Source organism: Salvelinus alpinus, chromosome 5, assembly GCF_045679555.1.
Source record: "Salvelinus alpinus chromosome 5, SLU_Salpinus.1, whole genome shotgun sequence".
In the NCBI taxonomy this organism is placed as follows: domain Eukaryota; kingdom Metazoa; phylum Chordata; class Actinopteri; order Salmoniformes; family Salmonidae; genus Salvelinus; species Salvelinus alpinus.
The window spans coordinates 14,173,248-14,192,159 of NC_092090.1; the positions used below are offsets into that span (position 1 = coordinate 14,173,248).

The 18,912-nt window shown below is 48.6% G+C and overlaps 1 protein-coding gene across 12 annotated transcripts in view; it reads left to right on the forward strand.

Moving 5' to 3' along the window:
* Nucleotides 1-1,363: 1,363 nt before the first annotated feature.
* Nucleotides 1,364-18,912, forward strand: part of LOC139575589 (transducin-like enhancer protein 3-B) — a 65,745-nt gene continuing 48,196 nt past the window's right edge. For 10 of the 12 annotated variants that reach the window (XM_071400698.1, XM_071400699.1, XM_071400693.1 and 7 more), the window contains exons 1-5: nt 1,365-1,811; nt 2,492-2,696; nt 3,989-4,089; nt 4,392-4,455; nt 6,243-6,287. In XM_071400698.1, coding sequence (XP_071256799.1) covers nt 2,673-2,696; nt 3,989-4,089; nt 4,392-4,455; nt 6,243-6,287 — 234 coding nt within the window. In that variant the 5' untranslated portion in view covers nt 1,365-1,811; nt 2,492-2,672. Of the gene's footprint in view, nt 1,812-2,491; nt 2,697-3,988; nt 4,090-4,391; nt 4,456-6,242; nt 6,288-18,912 lie in introns of all 12 variants that reach the window. The other 2 variants (XM_071400694.1, XM_071400695.1) reach the window with 1 other exon arrangement.

Sequence of the window (18,912 nt, forward strand, 5' to 3'; positions counted from 1 at the left end):
AAGGGATTAAAAATGCATATAATCTCACATTTTTGTTTTAAGGAGAAAAAAAAATCTAACCCCAATGAAGACAGAAACTGTTGGCTGCAATGAGCCAATGTTAGAGCGAGGTAAATGCTTTGTTTTGCGGTAATACAAATGTATTCGGTGGAGGAGGGGGGAATCAAACTGATATTTAGCCCCTACTAACTCCACCCCCCCCCCTCTTTTGTTTTATGCAAGGCTCTTTTTACCACATGGTAGTGACAGATTGTTTGAGCTGGAAGGAAAAGCCATTCGAAGCTAATTAAGCAGCCATTCCAGGGACTATTTGCAGGCAGGAGGGAGAGAAGCACAGGCATTTGTCAGCGCTGAGCCCCGCGTGGTATTGATTGACAGCATGGGATCCTGACTGACAGCCTTTGCTGCCTCTGGCCAATTGTAAGCGAGGTGGTAAGACAGCTGCACAGCCATTGGATAACGAGCAGTGACGGGGATGGGAGCCCCACGTGGGGCTGAGTATAGCGAGCAACACGTGATAGGCTGACTTCCTCGGGCGCAGACATGTTGTACCTTTCAGCGTTGCCGATATGAAAGCTTGTTGATGGTTGAGGTCTTATTAAAAATGTAGGTCGATCAAATCAGTCTGATCAATGAATACATTTAATCCCCATTTTCTAGTATTCGTGTTAGACTTATGCAAGGGCTATGCTTATTAAATTCAATCGTTCTTAATTATAGGCTTTCAAAACTATGCGATGGAGCAAATCATACATTAAACACTACCGTCCTAAATGATTAAGCTATTTGTAGGCTGGATCTTCTAAGATAGCAAATTATAGAACACATACTTTCTTCAGAGCACATTTAATGTGCTTGTGAGTTTCAGATTTCATAAACTGCTGTATAGCCTATTCTAAACGTTTAAATGAGACAAGTAATTAGCTGATATAGAAAAAGAGTTGCTTAATTGCTAGGACACTTTTTAGTCCAGAAACACAGGCATGCGAGGCATTCAATTTGATTGTTACATTGTATCTAACATTATAGGAGATTTAACCATGTGTACCCTGCTGCACATGCCCATGTCTGCATCACATGAGGGATTTAATATATCAATGATTAAAAGTCAAACAGTATATTCTGACATTTGTGGCAGAAACATTTATAATTACCTTTGTTTATTACAAGTTCGTCAGTTGAATACCAGTTTAGATCCAAAATGGCGAATATATGAGGTCATATATCACAGTCCAATGGGAACACAAGGGTACTATGTACCCCACGTGGGGACATCCCTCTCTGATAGGCCACTGCGGATAAACTCCTTCGGAGAATCCGATTGGCTTGTGAGAGGCCCTCTCGCGGCAGTTGAGTCCTCGTGTCAGTGCACAGTCTGTGTGTGGTACAGCAAGCGTTGGAGAAGCTGGGTACATCGAATGCAAGCAATTGCTTCGTTACAACATCCAACTTTTCTACGATTTAACCTCTTTTAACTTACAAAATTGTATTTGGATTTACTAGAAGACTCGTCAATAATTGCATTAAGTCAAGAAAGGCTTTCTTGGAAGTTTTATGCGGTCAACAACTCGTTCTAATCGACGGCTCTCCGACGTCGGATCGGAAAGGCATTGTCGAGGCAGGTCGTGCGGCGCCACGAGATCACCGAAGTTCCAAAGGGCTCGGCTGGGACAAGGATTCCATGTAACCAGCGATTACTTTTGGATCATTTTTTCATTCTCATAAGGAAGGTTACCAGCCGAGGATTGTGAAAATTCGTTCAACAGAGGGATTATTGCCGTCGTAGGGGAGGGGAATCAATCGAGACAAAGGTAAAGAAGAAGACCCGAGAAGAGCCCGCTAACAAGACGGGTGGTGTAGCTTTCATGGCTGGGCTACTTTGAAAACAGCATTGTGTTTTATAACCAAGCTTGGTGGACTGAATGTCATAATCCCGCAGCCCGTTTTGTCAAATATTCTGTTTTCCAGTTGCGCTCGAACACTGCAGCTCGGCGAACAGCAAATTGTTACATTTGTTGCGAATGCAGATAATACAAAAACATGATACAATGTATCAACTCTGATTGTAGCAAGGCTGGTCTTTTTGGTTTTGGATAAATTGTTACCCGTGCTACGCGGCTATTGTAGTTTTTTCCGTCTACTAGTGTAGCCTATTATCACTCTAGCGTGAAGGCTTGACACGCCAACAAACCTGTCAAGCAAACCCATTTAGATATCACCATTTCCCAACATGTCGGATAAATATGTGCAAATCGAGAATAGCGGTTTATTATGGCATGTATTTTTGAGAGACAGACCAGGCGATGATATTGAGTTAAATTATAGAGGCTATAATCTGCACATGCCATTGACTAAATTCAGCAAGTATTTCCTTGCTGTCGTCACGAACATATTTTGAAGCTATGTGCGTGTTCCTATTGCCTACTACATTAATTTAGCTAATATCCATTCTGTTCTGCTTTTTTGTTCTGTTTGTTTGTGATGGTGAAAGGAAAGGGTCTTAAAAATCAACAATAAAGATCGAGAGATCGGAGGGTCGAAGTGTGTTCTCCGCGGCGGAGGATTGGCATTGTCCGACCGCTTGTGCGCACAGGGAGGGGTGGCGGACTATCGCACATCTACTCGGATTACTGAAGTATCCCCGATTTCCCTCAAAAAAGGATACATTCAAGATGTATCCACAGGGCCGGCATCCGGTAAGTATCCCAGCTCTTGAGATTATTATGCGAATTAATGCAAAATGTGCCGCCTTCAAAATAATTAGCTTGTCAGACACGAGCTCGTGATCTGCACCTTACTATTTATGGTCTGCACGTCGAGTAGCCTAGTCTCTCTGTTTATGGCACTCGACAACACGTTTCGACAGGAAACTGCAAATAAACAATCGATTCACGTATAAGATTCTTATGAGCAGTTTTAATAACGAAAGACGGGCCAATATGTAAGAGGTGAAAAATATATTTTCTGGGCGAATATTTTTTTTACCCTCTAAATTCCTCCAAGCTGCTGCATTGAAGCAGTAGCGGATATGCTGTAATTATCAAGCTTACTACACGGCATCATTGGCATGCATTTAATTCCTCACAAATCAGGTTGTGATTTCCTCTCTCTCTCCGATCACCCCCCTTCCCGTGCTCTTTGAGGACGGGCGCACTGACCCGCCTCTGTCATCGCACTCTTGAGTGATAGTGGTTCTTCCCACCATTATAAAAGCGGCCACCAGGCAGGGCTCAAGGGAACGTTTGGGTACCACACTGACAAACCACCATTCAGCAGCAGCAAAAAATCATTTTACACGGAAGAGAGAGGCCTATAGGAGAGGGAGGCTATGAAAGCATGATGAAGGATGATGATACTATTTTGCCATGTTTCTGTTGCTATTGATTATAAATAGACTGTTATGTTATAGAAATGGGCGGAGATCTAGGCGTGATGTGTTATATTAATGGCCTGAGATCTAGGCGTGATGTGTTATAGTCTATGTTATAGAAATGGGCTGAGATCTAGGCGTGATGTGTTACAGTCTATGTTATAGAAATGGGCTGAGATCTAGGCGTGATGTGTTATAGTCTATGTTATAGAAATGGGCTGAGATCTAGGCGTGATGTGTTATAGTCTATGTTATAGAAATGGGCTGAGATCTAGGTGTGATGTGTTACAGTCTATGTTATAGAAATGGGCTGAGATCTAGGCGTGATGTGTTACAGTCTATGTTATAGAAATGGGCTGAGATCTAGGCGTGATGTGTTACAGTCTGTTATAGAAATGGGCTGAGATATAGGTGTGATGTGTTAGTCTATGTTATAGAAATGGGCTGAGATCTAGGCGTGATGTGTTATAGTCTATGTTATAGAAATGGGCTGAGATCTAGGCGTGATGTGTTATAGTCTATGTTATAGAAATGGGCTGAGATCTAGGCGTTATGTAATGGGTGTGGCTGCACCACCACTCCATTGGGGTTATTGATATCAACACTGCTTTTCTCTAGGCACCACACCAACCAGGGCAGCCTGGCTTCAAGTTCACCGTGGCCGAGTCCTGCGACAGGATCAAAGACGAGTTTCAGTTCCTGCAGGCCCAGTACCACAGGTAATGACATCCACTTTTACAGGATGTACTTCAACTGAAAGAACTAGGCTGCTCGTGATCAATCTAGTTAGCGATGTCTGCTAACACTGGGTTTTACGTGGCATGTTTGTTATGGGAAATGTGAAGGTTTTGTTGGTAATATCTAGAAAAATTGATTTTTCACATGGTACCACTATATTGAGTGGTTATGGTGTATTGTGTTTTTAACCATAGATTTCTGTAAAATGGACTAACATGTATTAATTATGTAATAAAGCATAAATATTGGCTAATAATAATGGACCATATTTCTCCTCTTTCAGTCTCAAAGTGGAGTACGACAAACTGGCCAATGAGAAGACAGAGATGCAGCGTCACTATGTCATGGTAAGAATATCACACTACATACAAGTACAATCACTTCCTGGAACTAAAACCCTGCATGTGATGGTTAGTAAGATGTTATTATTTTCCCTCAGATAAAACGGTAGCAACCGTGTTTGTTTGCAGAGGCAATTTGAGTGACATTTTTGGGTGCATTTGAGATTGTTGACTCATGATCATCCCTGTGAGGTGATTGGCCAGAAAGGGACATTGGGCCTCCTGTGATTGGAGGAAGCGTGTGTGTGTGCCTATAGAGAAGGAGTGCGTGGGGGTTGTTGTGAAACTCCACCAGAGGTCAAATCTCCGGCCGTTGATAAAAGGGCGTGACGGACGGGGCTTTGTGATGATGGGGGGGGGGGGGTTATAATGGCTCCATGGCCTCTTTTATGCCTCTGACCCCCTAAGGGTTAATGACTGGCCTGCTGGCTTTGTGTGTGAAGCTGATTTATTTAGGGCAGTGTTCTCCCAGGGTGAGCTATGGCCTATGGGCCTTCACATACCCAGGGCCTTTCTGACACATCCAGGGCCTTCTAAGACACCCAGGGCTCTCATTAAGGATGGAGAGAGTTGGGGGGGGATAGAAGGGACCCCCTGGCCAGGTAGACAACTAGTTAGTCACGGTGGAGTATGACATTTCTATTTTAGCCTAGCTGTTTAGCGGTGGCCTCCTATCCGGGATGACTTGCAGACAATACTGTGGCCTATGGCTGAATGACCTCATCAAGTAGAGGACACAGTCAAGTGAAATATTACCATTTAAAAAAACAAATAGCAGTATTAACCTTTACATTGTTGCCATTTTAGAATGTGTGACTTAACTCCAAAACAACAGCTCCGGCTGATCCACGTTCAAACACTCCCTTTTTAAATCATTCTTTTCATTTTCAAAGCCCGTGATCAAATAGAAATTGTAAGTGTAGATAGTACAAAGTTATTTGTGCCTGACTATTTACTGTCAAGCTACAACATTGATCCAACTCAAAGAGCCTAGCTGAGGTTCTGGGTAACACAAGCAGGGCTGGTGAATGAATGGAAAATAACCAGTCAGTCCCTAGACATGATGTAACAGAGGCCCAACTCTGAGCTGAGGCCCCGTTCATATAAAGTCCTCGTATCTTATTTGTCCACGCCAGGATTGACTTTAACCAAACGCACTGGTACTTTAGTTAAACATTCTTTTTTTATTCTGAGGAAACGCATGCACCGGTTTAGCGGTAGTGTGTGAGAGGGGGGGTTGTTAGATAAACAGGATGGACTAACTAGGCCAAATCTGGCAGCCGCCGGTTCACGCCCTGATAGTGAGTATCGCTACGGATGTCTAATCTACGATTGACAACAATCTATTTGTTTTGAAAGACTCGTATTTTGCCAGACTGATTGAGTTAGCAACTTAGCATTTTAAAATCGGACTGTGCTCAAAAGAAGTGGATTGGAGTCCTGTAGCTTAGCATTTACCCTATCCACTCAGACACGGTTCACCTCGCTCACCCCCTAGACTCCCAAAAAGAGCTCGAAGAACAAAGAAAGGGATAGAAAAAGAGGGAGAAATAGAGGGATCACTACAGCCTTTGAGCCGGCCTGGGTGGAGGATTTGAAGTGTTAATCAGTAACGGGCTAGGACAGCTAGTTCTCTCCCCCTAGCCCTGCTCAGGAGTCCAGCATTCTGACATGCAGACTGCTTCCCATGGAAAACTCAGCTTTCACTTGTCCACTATTTACCTTTTTTGATATTGTAACTAGTAAATGAATGGGATATGAATGTTTCTATATGTGACTCTTGTCTTTTCCAGTACTATGAGATGTCCTATGGGCTGAACATTGAGATGCACAAACAGGTATGTAGCATTATCCTTATCTGTCTACTTTGAAAGTGTGGTTGTTAGCATATTTTGCCTCTATCTGTCCAGCGTATGGGCCCTCTATCAGTCCAGCGTATGGGCCCTCTATCAGTCCAGCGTATGGGCCCTCTATCAGTCCAGCGTATGGGCCCTCTATCAGTCCAGCGTATGGGCCCTCTATCAGTCCAGCGTATGGGCCCTCTATCAGTCCAGCGTATGGGCCCTCTATCTGTCCAGCGTATGGGCCCTCTATCAGTCCAGCGTATGGGCCCTCTATCAGTCCAGCCTATGGGCCCTCTATCAGTCCAGCCTATGGGCCCTCTATCAGTCCAGCATATGGGCCCTCTATCAGTCCAGCGTATGGGCCCTCTATCAGTCCAGCGTATGGGCCCTCTATCAGTCCAGCGTATGGGCCCTCTATCAGTCCAGCGTATGGGCCCTCTATCAGTCCAGCGTATGGGCCCTCTATCAGTCCAGCGTATGGGCCCTCTATCAGTCCAGCGTATGGGCCCTCTATCAGTCCAGCGTATGGGCCCTCTATCAGTCCAGCGTATGGGCCCTCTATCAGTCCAGCGTATGGGCCCTCTATCAGTCCAGCCTATGGTTCCTCTATCAGTCCAGCCTATGGTTCCTCTATCAGTCCAGCCTATGGTTCCTCTATCAGTCCAGCCTATGGGCCCTCTATCAGTCCAGCGTATGGGCCCTCTATCAGTCCAGCGTATGGGCCCTCTATCAGTCCAGCGTATGGGCCCTCTATCAGTCCAGCGTATGGGCCCTCTATCAGTCCAGCGTATGGGCCCTCTATCAGTCCAGCCTATGGGCCCTCTATCAGTCCAGCCTATGGGCCCTCTATCAGTCCAGCGTACGGGGCCCTCTATCAGTCCAGCGTACGGGGCCCTCTATCAGTCCAGCGTACGGGGCCCTCTATCAGTCCAGCGTACGGGGCCCTCTATCAGTCCAGCGTACGGGGCCCTCTATCAGTCCAGCGTATGGGCCCTCTATCAGTCCAGCGTACGGCGACCTCTATCAGTCCAGCGTATGGGACCTCTATCAGTCCAGCGTATGGGGACCTCTATCAGTCCAGCGTATGGGGACCTCTATCAGTCCAGCGTATGGGGACCTCTATCAGTCCAGCGTATGGCGACCTCTATCAGTCCAGCGTATGGCGACCTCTATCAGTCCAGCGTATGGGGACCTCTATCAGTCCAGCGTATGGCGACCTCTATCAGTCCAGCGTCTGTCAGTTAAATGAAGGAAGATGGGGACATCAGCTTGTGAGTCATTGAGTATGTTTACATGCACAGTAATAATGTGATATTAATCTGATTATGGCAGTAGGCACCTGTTTTTCTGAGCAATCTTTAGAATTATTAGGACATGTAAACACCGGTGTTCCAGTGGTGTATTTGATCTGCGCCTGTGCTGGCACCAGCCGAGAGCCTCCCTCTTTATTATTAGGGAAATGTGTTTTTCTTGCAAAGCTTGTAAATGTTTTAATCAAACTATTATATTAATCTGATTATTCACAAATAATCACACTGTGTGCATGTATGTATGTACTCATTATGTCTGACACATTGTGCTGTGTCTGTTTGTAGGGGATTGGAAAGCAAGAGCTATGATTGTTCAATGACACACAACCTTAGTCGATGCCCTCAGTCTTAAATGCTTTAAATGTTTCTCAGTCACACAGGCAACAGACACACACCTCACGTTCTCATTGCCTCCTGAAAAACACACGCACACATACGAGACCTTAGTCTATGCCCTCAGTCATAAACACTCCTCAAAGTAACACATGCGCGCACACACACACACCGACTCCCTTCCTGTCTGTGAAAACGCTGACGGGCTAAATAGCGAGCGGGGCAGGCGGCCTGATGGGGCTGCTTTGATAAGATTAAAGTGAAGTCTGGCAAGGACTGAGTGTGTGTTTGTGTGTGTTTCTCCCAGTGACGAGTCTGACTCCACTAAAGGCAGCAGAGCCAGCCAGCCAGTCTAAAACCTCATTAGGTCAGCTGCCTCTCAGCAGAAAGTATTAATCAGCAGTAGAAGCCAACCAGAGGGCTCCCTCCGCCTCAGCCTGGCTGTGAGTGGAGGAGACATTAGACCTGCCTCACTACTGGAGAAACAGACAAAATGGCCGCCTTAGAGAGAGGAAGGGGGAACAGTGCTCAGTCAAACAGTCTGTCAATATCCACCGGGCTGTGAAGCGGGCTTTTTAGTGGCGAGGTGATTTGTGGCATCTATCACGCAGTCTTCTCTAGTCTCCCTCTGGTTCCTTTCATCTCTCTTCTGTCTTTCCTGGTTTCTCGCTATTTCCTTGTTATTTATTTTCCTCCTCTTTACCCCCCACCCCCTTCTCAGTGGGATGTGCAGTGAGAGATGGGCTGTGCCTGTGTGTCATTAGCACTGTAATATGATGTATGAACATGGGCTTTAGGCAGGCTGGTCGAGGAGGAGGGGATGGGCTTTAGGCAAGCTGGTCGAGGAGGAGGGGACGGGCTTTAGGCAGGCTGGTCGAGGAGGAGGGGACGGGCTTTAGGCAGGCTGGTCGAGGAGGAGGGGACGGGCTTTAGGCAGGCTGGTCGAGGAGGAGGGGACGGGCTTTAGGCAGGCTGGTCGAGGAGGAGGGGACGGGCTTTAGGCAGGCTGGTCGAGGAGGAGGGGACGGGCTTTAGGCAGGCTGGTCGAGGGGGACGGGCTTTAGGCAGGCTGGTTGAGGAGGAGGGGATGGGCTTTAGGCAGGCTGGTCGAGGAGGAGGGGATGGGCTTTAGGCAGGCTGGTTGAGGAGGAGGGGATGGGCTTTAGGCAGGCTGGTTGAGGAGGAGGGGATGGGCTTTAGGCAGGCTGGTCGAGGAGGAGGGGATGGGCTTTAGGCAGGCTGGTCGAGGAGGAGGGGATGGGCTTTAGGCAGGCCGGTCGAGGAGGAGGGGATGGGCTTTAGGCAGGCCGGTCGAGGAGGAGGGGATGGGCTTTAGGCAGGCCGATCGAGGAGGAGGGGATGGGCTTTAGGCAGGCCGGTCGAGGAGGAGGGGATGGGCTTTAGGCAGGCCGGTCGAGGAGGAGGGGATGGGCTTTAGGCAGGCCGGTCGAGGAGGAGGGGATGGGCTTTAGGCAGGCCGGTCGAGGAGGAGGGGATGGGCTTTAGGCAGGCCGGTCGAGGAGGAGGGGATGGGCTTTAGGCAGGCCGATCGAGGAGGAGGGGATGGGCTTTAGGCAGGCCGATCGAGGAGGACGGGCTTTAGGCAGGCCGGTTGAGGAGGAGAGGGGGACGGGTCTTTGACTCACCCTCCGAGCCTGCAAGGTTAATGGCATCAGTGGGAGGATGGTGGATTGGAGCAGCATGGCTGATTTATCAGGATGAGAAGTGTGTGCGTGCGTATGTGCGTCTGCATATTTTTGTGGCTGCCTAGATACGTGTGTGTGTGCCAAATGTGTCCCACGGGGAACTAGATCCCCAGAAGGTTCTGTCAGGCTCTTATCACTGACAGGAGGTGGGAAGAGGGAGGGAGGTGGGAGGGAGGGAAGGAGATGGACAGGGGTGGGAAGAGGGCAGGAGATGGACAGCTGTGGGATGGGAGGTGGACAGTGGGAAGAGCGAGGGAGGATGGGCGGTGGGAAGAGCGAGGGAGGATGGGAGGTGTACAGTGGGAAGAGCGAGGGAGGATGGGAGGTGGGAAGAGCGAGGATAGATGGGAGGTGGACAGTGGGAAGAGCGAGGGAGGATTGGAGGTAAACAGCGGTGGGATGGGAAGTAAACAGAGTGAGGATGGGAGGTGAAGGATGAAACCGCTGTGTAAACAGGTTAATGGACTGGCCCTCTCCCTCGCTCGCCTTTTCTTTAGCAATAAGACCAATGGAGTCTAGTGAGTGGTGTGAATAATGAATGACCCCCCCATCGCTCCCCACTGAACACTAGTGTTTATGATGACATCAGTGTGGTGTAAACAGTGAGCATCTCTCTCTCCTCTTATCCTGGTTGCTGGTGGTGAAGGGAGGGGGAGAGGAGGTGGTGTAAACAGTGAGCATCTCTCTCCTCTTATCCAGGTTGCTGGTGGTGAAGGGAGGGGGAGAGGAGGTGGTGTAAACAGTGAGCATCTCTCTCTCCTCTTATCCTGGTTGCTGGTGGTGAAGGGAGGGGGAGAGGAGGTGGTGTAAACAGTGAGCATCTCTCTCTCCTCTTATCCAGGTTGCTGGTGGTGAAGGGAGGGGGAGAGGAGGTGGTGTAAACAGTGAGCATCTCTCTCCTCTTATCCTGGTTGCTGCTGGTGAAGGGAGGGGGAGAGGAGGTGGTGTAAACAGTGAGCATCTCTCTCCTCTTATCCTGGTTGCTGCTGGTGAAGGGAGGGGGAGAGGAGGTGGTGTAAACAGTGAGCATCTCTCTCCTCTTATCCAGGTTGCTGGTGGTGAAGGGAGGGGGAGAGGAGGTGGTGTAAACAGTGAGCATCTCTCTCCTCTTATCCTGGTTGCTGGTGGTGAAGGGAGGGGGAGAGGAGGGTTGGTCTGTATTATTGGATGCAGGCAGCATATTGTTCCCCTGCTCTGAGTAGGATTTACTTGGTAGTGGAGGAAACATGGCTATCTGTCTTTGCCCCCTTTTTTCAGTGGAGCTAGTTTGTGTGTGTGTGCTCCCTTCAAACACGCATGGATATGTGTATATACAAAGCTGCATGTACATAATATAAACATACTTCTAGTCTAACACATCCTGGCGGTGCCCCGGGTGGGTAGGCAGGGCTCTATGGCAGCCATGGGGGTGATTTTGTTTTGACAGAGCTCTTATGATGCGGCGGCGTGGGGTGTCAAGGGTGGTGCGGGGTGGAGATAGTCACCCTCACTTCGCTGTCAATAAGTGATTTTAATTAGCGCAGCTCATTAGGCTGCCACGGCAACGAGGCCCGCTGAGCGCTGTGTCTCTCAGTGTGTCAGTGTGAGGAGTTCAGAGGGTACTCCATCTTATTCGCTGCTTAGTTTCTCTCTCTCATATTTTCTCTCATATTTTCTTTCTCTCTCTGTTGCTCTGATTGAGAACCTGGGCTTTCTTCCTCAGGCGCTCAGTTTTTCCACTGTGTTTGCTCAATTCCTCCCCTGCTTGTCGATAACGAGGCTTCACAGAGAGGGAGCTTTATTTAGGGTCCTGTTTGTGGCCTGAGTGGGAGGGAGAGAGGTGTGTGAGGGAGAGCTTGTTCAAATGAATTATTTCCACAGGATTCTAGGAATTGTTTGCCAAGGTGATGATAGCCGACTTGTCTGTGAGCCAAAACAAACGGCCTGGGAGAACACACACATGGATGGAGGTTACTAGTGTCTGTGAAACGTGCTTCATCAATCTGGTCAGCCTGGATCTGCTGCTACAGTCCCACAAGACGATGAAGGTCTCGTTGAAGCCGTTTTGTGTTACACATCCACCCCACTGGGTTTTATGTGTCAGTCAGAATGCTGATCCAGTGGAATGGACAAGTGTCTGGTTGCAGGGATAATTAAAGGAAATATTGTGTGTCTGTCCATTCTCCAGGCCCCTATAATGAACTTAGTGATTTGTAGAAAAATAGCAACAATTTTCTATGCTCCTTGTGACAGGATGGAGGTTTGTGTGAGTTAGCCCTCCCTCCTGAGTATGTGTGTGTCAGGTTCCAGTAGCATCTGTCTGTCTGTCAGGTCTCAGTAGTGTGTCCCTGCCTATTAGGAGTGGCCCCTGGCCCAGCTCCCAGCCAATCAACAGGGAGGTAAATGCATACATCAATAAACTGTTAGACACCGATCTGCTGCACATGAACAATGAGGGGCCGGGAGGAGGAGGGATCTGCTGCACATGAACAATGAGGGGCCGGGAGGAGGAGGGATCTGCTGCACATGAACAATGAGGGGCCGGGAGGAGGAGGGATCTGCTGCACATGAACAATGAGGGGCCGGGAGGAGGAGGGATCTGCTGCACATTAACAATGAGGGGCTGGGAGGAGGGATCTGCTGCACATGAACAATGAGGGGCCGGGAGGAGGGATCTGCTGCACATGAACAATGAGGGGCTGGGAGGAGGGATCTGCTGCACATGAACAATGAGGGGCCGGGAGGAGGAGGGATCTGCTGCACATTAACAATGAGGGGCCGGGAGGAGGAGGGATCTGCTGCACATTAACAATGAGGGGCCGGGAGGAGGAGGGATCTGCTGCACATTAACAATGAGGGGCCGGGAGGAGGGATCTGCTGCACATGAACAGTGAGGGGCCGGGAGGAGGAGGGATCTGCTGCACATTAACAATGAGGGGCCGGGAGGAGGGATCTGCTGCACATGAACAATGAGGGGACGGGAGGATGGATCTGCTGCACATGAACAATGAGGGGCCGGGAGGAGGGATCTGCTGCACATGAACAATGAGGGGCCGGGAGGAGGAGGGATCTGCTGCTCATGAACAATGAGGGGCCGGGAGGCGGGATCTGCTGCACATTAACAATGAGGGGCCGGGAGGCGGGATCTGCTGCACATGAACAGTGAGGGGCCGGGAGGAGGAGGGATCTGCTGCACATTAACAATGAGGGGCCGGGAGGAGGGATCTGCTGCACATGAACAATGAGGGGACGGGAGGATGGATCTGCTGCACATGAACAATGAGGGGCCGGGAGGAGGGATCTGCTGCACATGAACAATGAGGGGCCGGGAGGAGGAGGGATCTGCTGCTCATGAACAATGAGGGGCCGGGAGGCGGGATCTGCTGCACATTAACAATGAGGGGCCGGGAGGCGGGATCTGCTGCATATTAACAATGAGGGGCCGGGAGGAGGAGGGATCTGCTGCACATTAACAATGAGGGGCCGGGAGGAGGAGGGATCTGCTGTACATGAAAAATGAGGGGCCGGGAGGAGGAGGGATCTGCTGCACATTAACAATGAGGGGCCGGGAGGAGGAGGCATCTGCTGCACATGAACAATGAGTGGCCGGGAGGAGGAGGGATCTGCTGCACATTAACAATGAGGGGCCGGGAGGAGGGATCTGCTGCACATTAACAATGAGGGGCCGGGAGGAGGAGGGATCTGCTGCACATTAACAATGAGGGGCCGGGAGGAGGAGGGATCTGCTGCACATGAACAATGAGGGGCCGGGAGGAGGAGGGATCTGCTGCACATTAACAATGAGGGGCCGGGAGGAGGAGGGATCTGCTGCACATGAACAATGAGGGGCTGCTACTGAGGCAGAGGATTGCAATGATGGCCGAGTAGCGTGACGTCTTTGAGACGGATAGGGAAATGTGTGTGTGTTCCATAAACCACTGTGGCTCTCTCGTTCAGCGTGTGACACTGTGACTACCTGTCACCAGTTGTTTTCCTGCCAATTGAAACCTCATCAGTCTCGTCCTCTCCACTCGGCTAGCGGCTTCCAGCGACAAACAGGCAAATGGTTTTCAACACAGAGCTATTGACAAGGCCATCCTCTGAGAGGCCTCTATACTAGCAGCAGCAGACAGCTCTGAGCCACTGAGTACCTGTAATTGTGGAGCCGGAGTGAACAGCCTTTACTGGCACGCCACTCAAGGGCTTGCTTTTCATTGGCTTAAAGTGACAATACCCTATTTTATCCGCCTCCTGGCCTAAAAGCTTTTGGCGTTGAGTCGACGCCGTGCGTGCGAACACTGGAGATTGGACCCATTAGGTGGTCGGCAGTCCAAGTCTTCCCACGACGTCAACACTCGTTGGCACCATTTTGTTTCTCTGGTCTCTCTCCAACATATGAATGTGATGGGGGGGTTCTATACCGTTATGTATTGGGATAATATTGTATTAAAGGTCCCTGGTAATTGCCAGCCCTAGGCGTTATGAGGTAGCGTTATTTACTGAACGAGTGTAGTGAAACCATAAGTAGATCTTCCACAAGTGTCCATAAAATGACATCTGACTAGTATTGTACTGAAACTCTGCTACTTGTCCCCTCTATGTTTACTGGGTAGTGATTGGCTCCTGACATCTGACTAGTATTGTACTGAAACTCTGCTACTTGTCCCCTCTATGTTTACTGGGTAGTGATTGGCTCCTGACATCTGACTAGTATTGTACTGAAACTCTGCTACTTGTCCCCTCTGTGTTTACTGGGTAGTGATTTGCTCCTGACATCTGACTAGTATTGTACTGAAACTCTGCTACTTGTCCCCTCTATGTTTACTGGGTAGTGATTCGCTCCTGACATCTGACTAGTATTGTACTGAAACTCTGCTACTTGTCCCCTCTATGTTTACTGGGTAGTGATTGGCTCCTGACATCTGACTAGTATTGTACTGAAACTCTGCTACTTGTCCCCTCTGTGTTTACTGGGTAGTGATTGGCTCCTGACATCTGACTAGTATTATACTGAAACTCTGCTACTTGTCCCCTCTATGTTTACTGGGTAGTGATTGGCTCCTGACATCTGACTAGTATTGTACTGAAACTCTGCTACTTGTCCCCTCTATGTTTACTGGGTAGTGATTCGCTCCTGACATCTGACTAGTATTGTACTGAAACTCTGCTACTTGTCCCCTCTATGTTTACTGGGTAGTGATTGGCTCCTGACATCTGACTAGTATTGTACTGAAACTCTGCTACTTGTCCCCTCTATGTTTACTGGGTAGTGATTCGCTCCTGACATCTGACTAGTATTGTACTGAAACTCTGCTACTTGTCCCCTCTGTGTTTACTGGGTAGTGATTCGCTCCTGACATCTGACTAGTATTGTACTGAAACTCTGCTACTTGTCCCCTCTATGTTTACTGGGTAGTGATTCGCTCCTGACATCTGACTAGTATTGTACTGAAACTCTGCTACTTGTCCCCTCTGTGTTTACTGGGTAGTGATTCGCTCCTGACATCTGACTAGTATTGTACTGAAACTCTGCTACTTGTCCCCTCTATGTTTACTGGGTAGTGATTCGCTCCTGACATCTGACTAGTATTGTACTGAAACTCTGCTACTTGTCCCCTCTATGTTTACTGGGTAGTGATTCGCTCCTGACATCTGACTAGTATTGTACTGAAACTCTGCTACTTGTCCCCTCTATGTTTACTGGGTAGTGATTCGCTCCTGACATCTGACTAGTATTGTACTGAAACTCTGCTACTTGTCCCCTCTATGTTTACTGGGTAGTGATTCGCTCCTGACATCTGACTAGTATTGTACTGAAACTCTGCTACTTGTCCCCTCTATGTTTACTGGGTAGTGATTCGCTCCTGACATCTGACTAGTATTGTACTGAAACTCTGCTACTTGTCCCCTCTATGTTTACTGGGTAGTGATTCGCTCCTGACATCTGACTAGTATTGTACTGAAACTCTGCTACTTGTCCCCTCTATGTTTACTGGGTAGTGATTCGCTCCTGACATCTGACTAGTATTGTACTGAAACTCTGCTACTTGTCCCCTCTATGTTTACTGGGTAGTGATTCGCTCCTGACATCTGACTAGTATTGTACTGAAACTCTGCTACTTGTCCCCTCTATGTTTACTGGGTAGTGATTCGCTCCTGACATCTGACTAGTATTGTACTGAAACTCTGCTACTTGTCCCCTCTATGTTTACTGGGTAGTGATTCGCTCCTGACATCTGACTAGTATTGTACTGAAACTCTGCTACTTGTCCCCTCTATGTTTACTGGGTAGTGATTCGCTCCTGACATCTGACTAGTATTGTACTGAAACTCTGCTACTTGTCCCCTCTATGTTTACTGGGTAGTGATTCGCGCCTGACATCTGACTAGTTTTGGCCTTTTGACAGCCGATATAACAGTGTTTCTTTCTGTCTCTTTTGAATGGAGTTCCCTGGATGCTTTTGGTCAGTCGGTATCTCAGTGTTTCTTTCTGGGTCTTTTGAATGGAGTTCCCTGGATGCTTTTGGTCAGTCGGTATCTCAGTGTTTCTTTCTGGGTCTTTTGAATGGAGTTCCCTGGATGCTTTTGGTCAGTCAGTATCTCAGGCCTTTTCAAAGGAGAGAGGATGCCTGCCTCTGAGGAGAAAAGAGAAGATTAGTGACAGTTGCTGCTCAAGGATTTCTTACCCCTGAGTATTTATAGAGCACTTTCCATACATTCTGTTCATACATTTTTATACTTTTTCTACATCCTGGTCAGAGCCAGGAGTACCTCACCAGCTGACCAGAACAGGAACAGGTACTCCAGAGTCGACGTTAAGGGCGGGAGAACGTTCCAGGAATGTTGTAACCTGGTCGAACCCTAAAGGCAACATGCCGTTGGTGAGGTCATGGCTGTCTGAGCACCTGGTGTTCCAGCTCTGCTTGTGCCAGCGAGCCGCTCACCCAGAAAGAACAGCGTGTATACTCACCTCAGAACACCTTCCAGTCCATGCAAGTCCCTTTATACCAGGAATAGGGAATGAACGATTGAAAATGGTGGCTGTTTTGTTGTCTATTGTGCATGTTATGTGTAGTGTGTTTGAAACACTGAGGATATTTGGTTGTTAGTTTGAGTCCAGCCTCTACAGATCTAGCTGTGTGTCTCTTCTTGTTTCCAGGGAGGAAGACTAGTCACCCCCCGCGCTCCCCTCCTCCTCCCTCTTATCCCCCATTAATTTCTCCCTCTGATCTGATCGACAGCCCAGAAAAATTCTATTTAATGACCTGCCTCTGTGCGCGTAATATGATTTTACAGCCTGCTATGGTCAAGCCCAGGCCCAATTTACATAATGATCACCACCGTCAGACAGGGCCTGCTGGGCCGCCGTTGCCCTGGCAACAGGAGAGAGCGGGGACAGGAATGGAAGGGGGAGGATGTAGATGGAGAGATTGGAGGAGGGGAATGAGAAATGTGAGGGGAGTCTGCCTGGGGTTAAGGGGGTTGTGAGTTCCTGACAGGTCAGAATAGGTCTCTCTCCCCCCACATCCCCTCATTCCCCTTCCTTCCTTCCTTCCTTCCTTCCCCCGAGTCAAACAGAAGAGTGACACCACAGCAGGGCAAAAGGCCACTACCACCCCCTTTTTCTTCCATCCCCTCTTTACTATTAAACGAGGTAAAATGAGAGGAATGCGTGAAGAAACAAAGGAGAAAAGCCCCCGTCTCTCTGTCCCACGCTCACATACACCTGCTGGGCCATCTGCCCCACAATCCATTAGTTCTTCTCTCCCCAACACAGTCAAATTAGATTAGCTTAGTGTCAAGTCTCTCCCTCGGTTGCTCTCTGGAAATAAGTTAGGAGGAAAAGGTGTTTTGGCGACTATGTCTGTGGATATTCAAGAGCAGCACAACTGGATCCAGAACTCCAAATGTGGGGTTCTAATGTGCTCTGTCTGAATCAGGCCCGAGGTATTGTCCCCCCCCCCCCCCCCCCCCCGCTCTATACCAATGATGTTGGTGATAGATATTGCTTGTCAGCCAGCCTCCCCTCTCCTTTCTCTCCCTGTCTTCTGTGAAATGGCTGCGTAGTAATTGTGAAGTATTACCCTGGTTTGTCTTCCTCCTCCCAAATGGTAATATCATATTTCAAACTGCTAATGAAATAAGGCCAGCTGTCTAATGGATGTGGGATAGAGGGAGACCAGAGTTGGTTTGTTTTAAGGAGAGCTCTTCCCCCCCCATTCATTTCAGTTAAGAGTAATGGGACATCCGGGGTCTAGATGGACTCTGGAGTGGACTGAGGGATTTAGGTGTGTGTGAGGGGAAAAACATGCCCCCTTGCTGTGTTATCAAGCATAGTGGTGTGTGTGTGTGTCTGTCTGTGTTCAACCAACCAAAACTGAAATGGTTTCTTGGAAGGTGCGGTGGAGGTGTAAACATTGACATTGTCATCTTCTCTGTGTCTGTTAGTAATCCAAGCTGTCTGCTGATGTAGTCCTCTCTCTCTCTGTTAGTAATCCAAGCTGGCTGCTGATGTAGTCCTCTCTCTCTCTGTTAGTAATCCAAGCTGTCTGCTGATGTAGTCCTCTCTCTCTCTGTTAGTAATCCAAGCTGGCTGCTGATGTAGTCCTCTCTCTCTCTGTTAGTAATCCAAGCTGGCTGCTGATGTAGTCCTCTCTCTCTCTGTTAGTAATCCAAGCTGTCTGCTGATGTAGTCCTCTCTCTCTCTGTTAGTAATCCAAGCTGGCTGCTGATGTAGTCCTCTCTCTCTCTGTTAGTAATCCAAGCTGGCTGCTGATGTAGTCCTCTCTCTCTCTGTTAGTAATCCAAGCTGGCTGCTGATGTAGTCCTCTCTCTCTGTTAGTAATCCAAGCTGGCTGCTGATGTAGTCCTCTCTCTCTGTTAGTAATCCAAGCTGGCTGCTGATGTAGTCCTCTCTCTCTCTGTTAGTAATCCAAGCTGGCTGCTGATGTAGTCCTCTCTCTCTGTTAGTAATCCAAGCTGGCTGCTGATGTAGTCCTCTCTCTCTCTGTTAGTAATCCAAGCTGGCTGCTGATGTAGTCCTCTCTCTCTCTGTTAGTAATCCAAGCTGGCTGCTGATGTAGTCCTCTCTCTCTCTGTTAGTAATCCAAGCTGGCTGCTGATGTAGTCCTCTCTCTCTCTGTTAGTAATCCAAGCTGGCTGCTGATGTAGTCTCTCTCTCTCTGTTAGTAATCCAAGCTGGCTGCTGATGTAGTCCTCTCTCTCTGTTAGTAATCCAAGCTGGCTGCTGATGTAGTCCTCTCTCTCTCTGTTAGTAATCCAAGCTGGCTG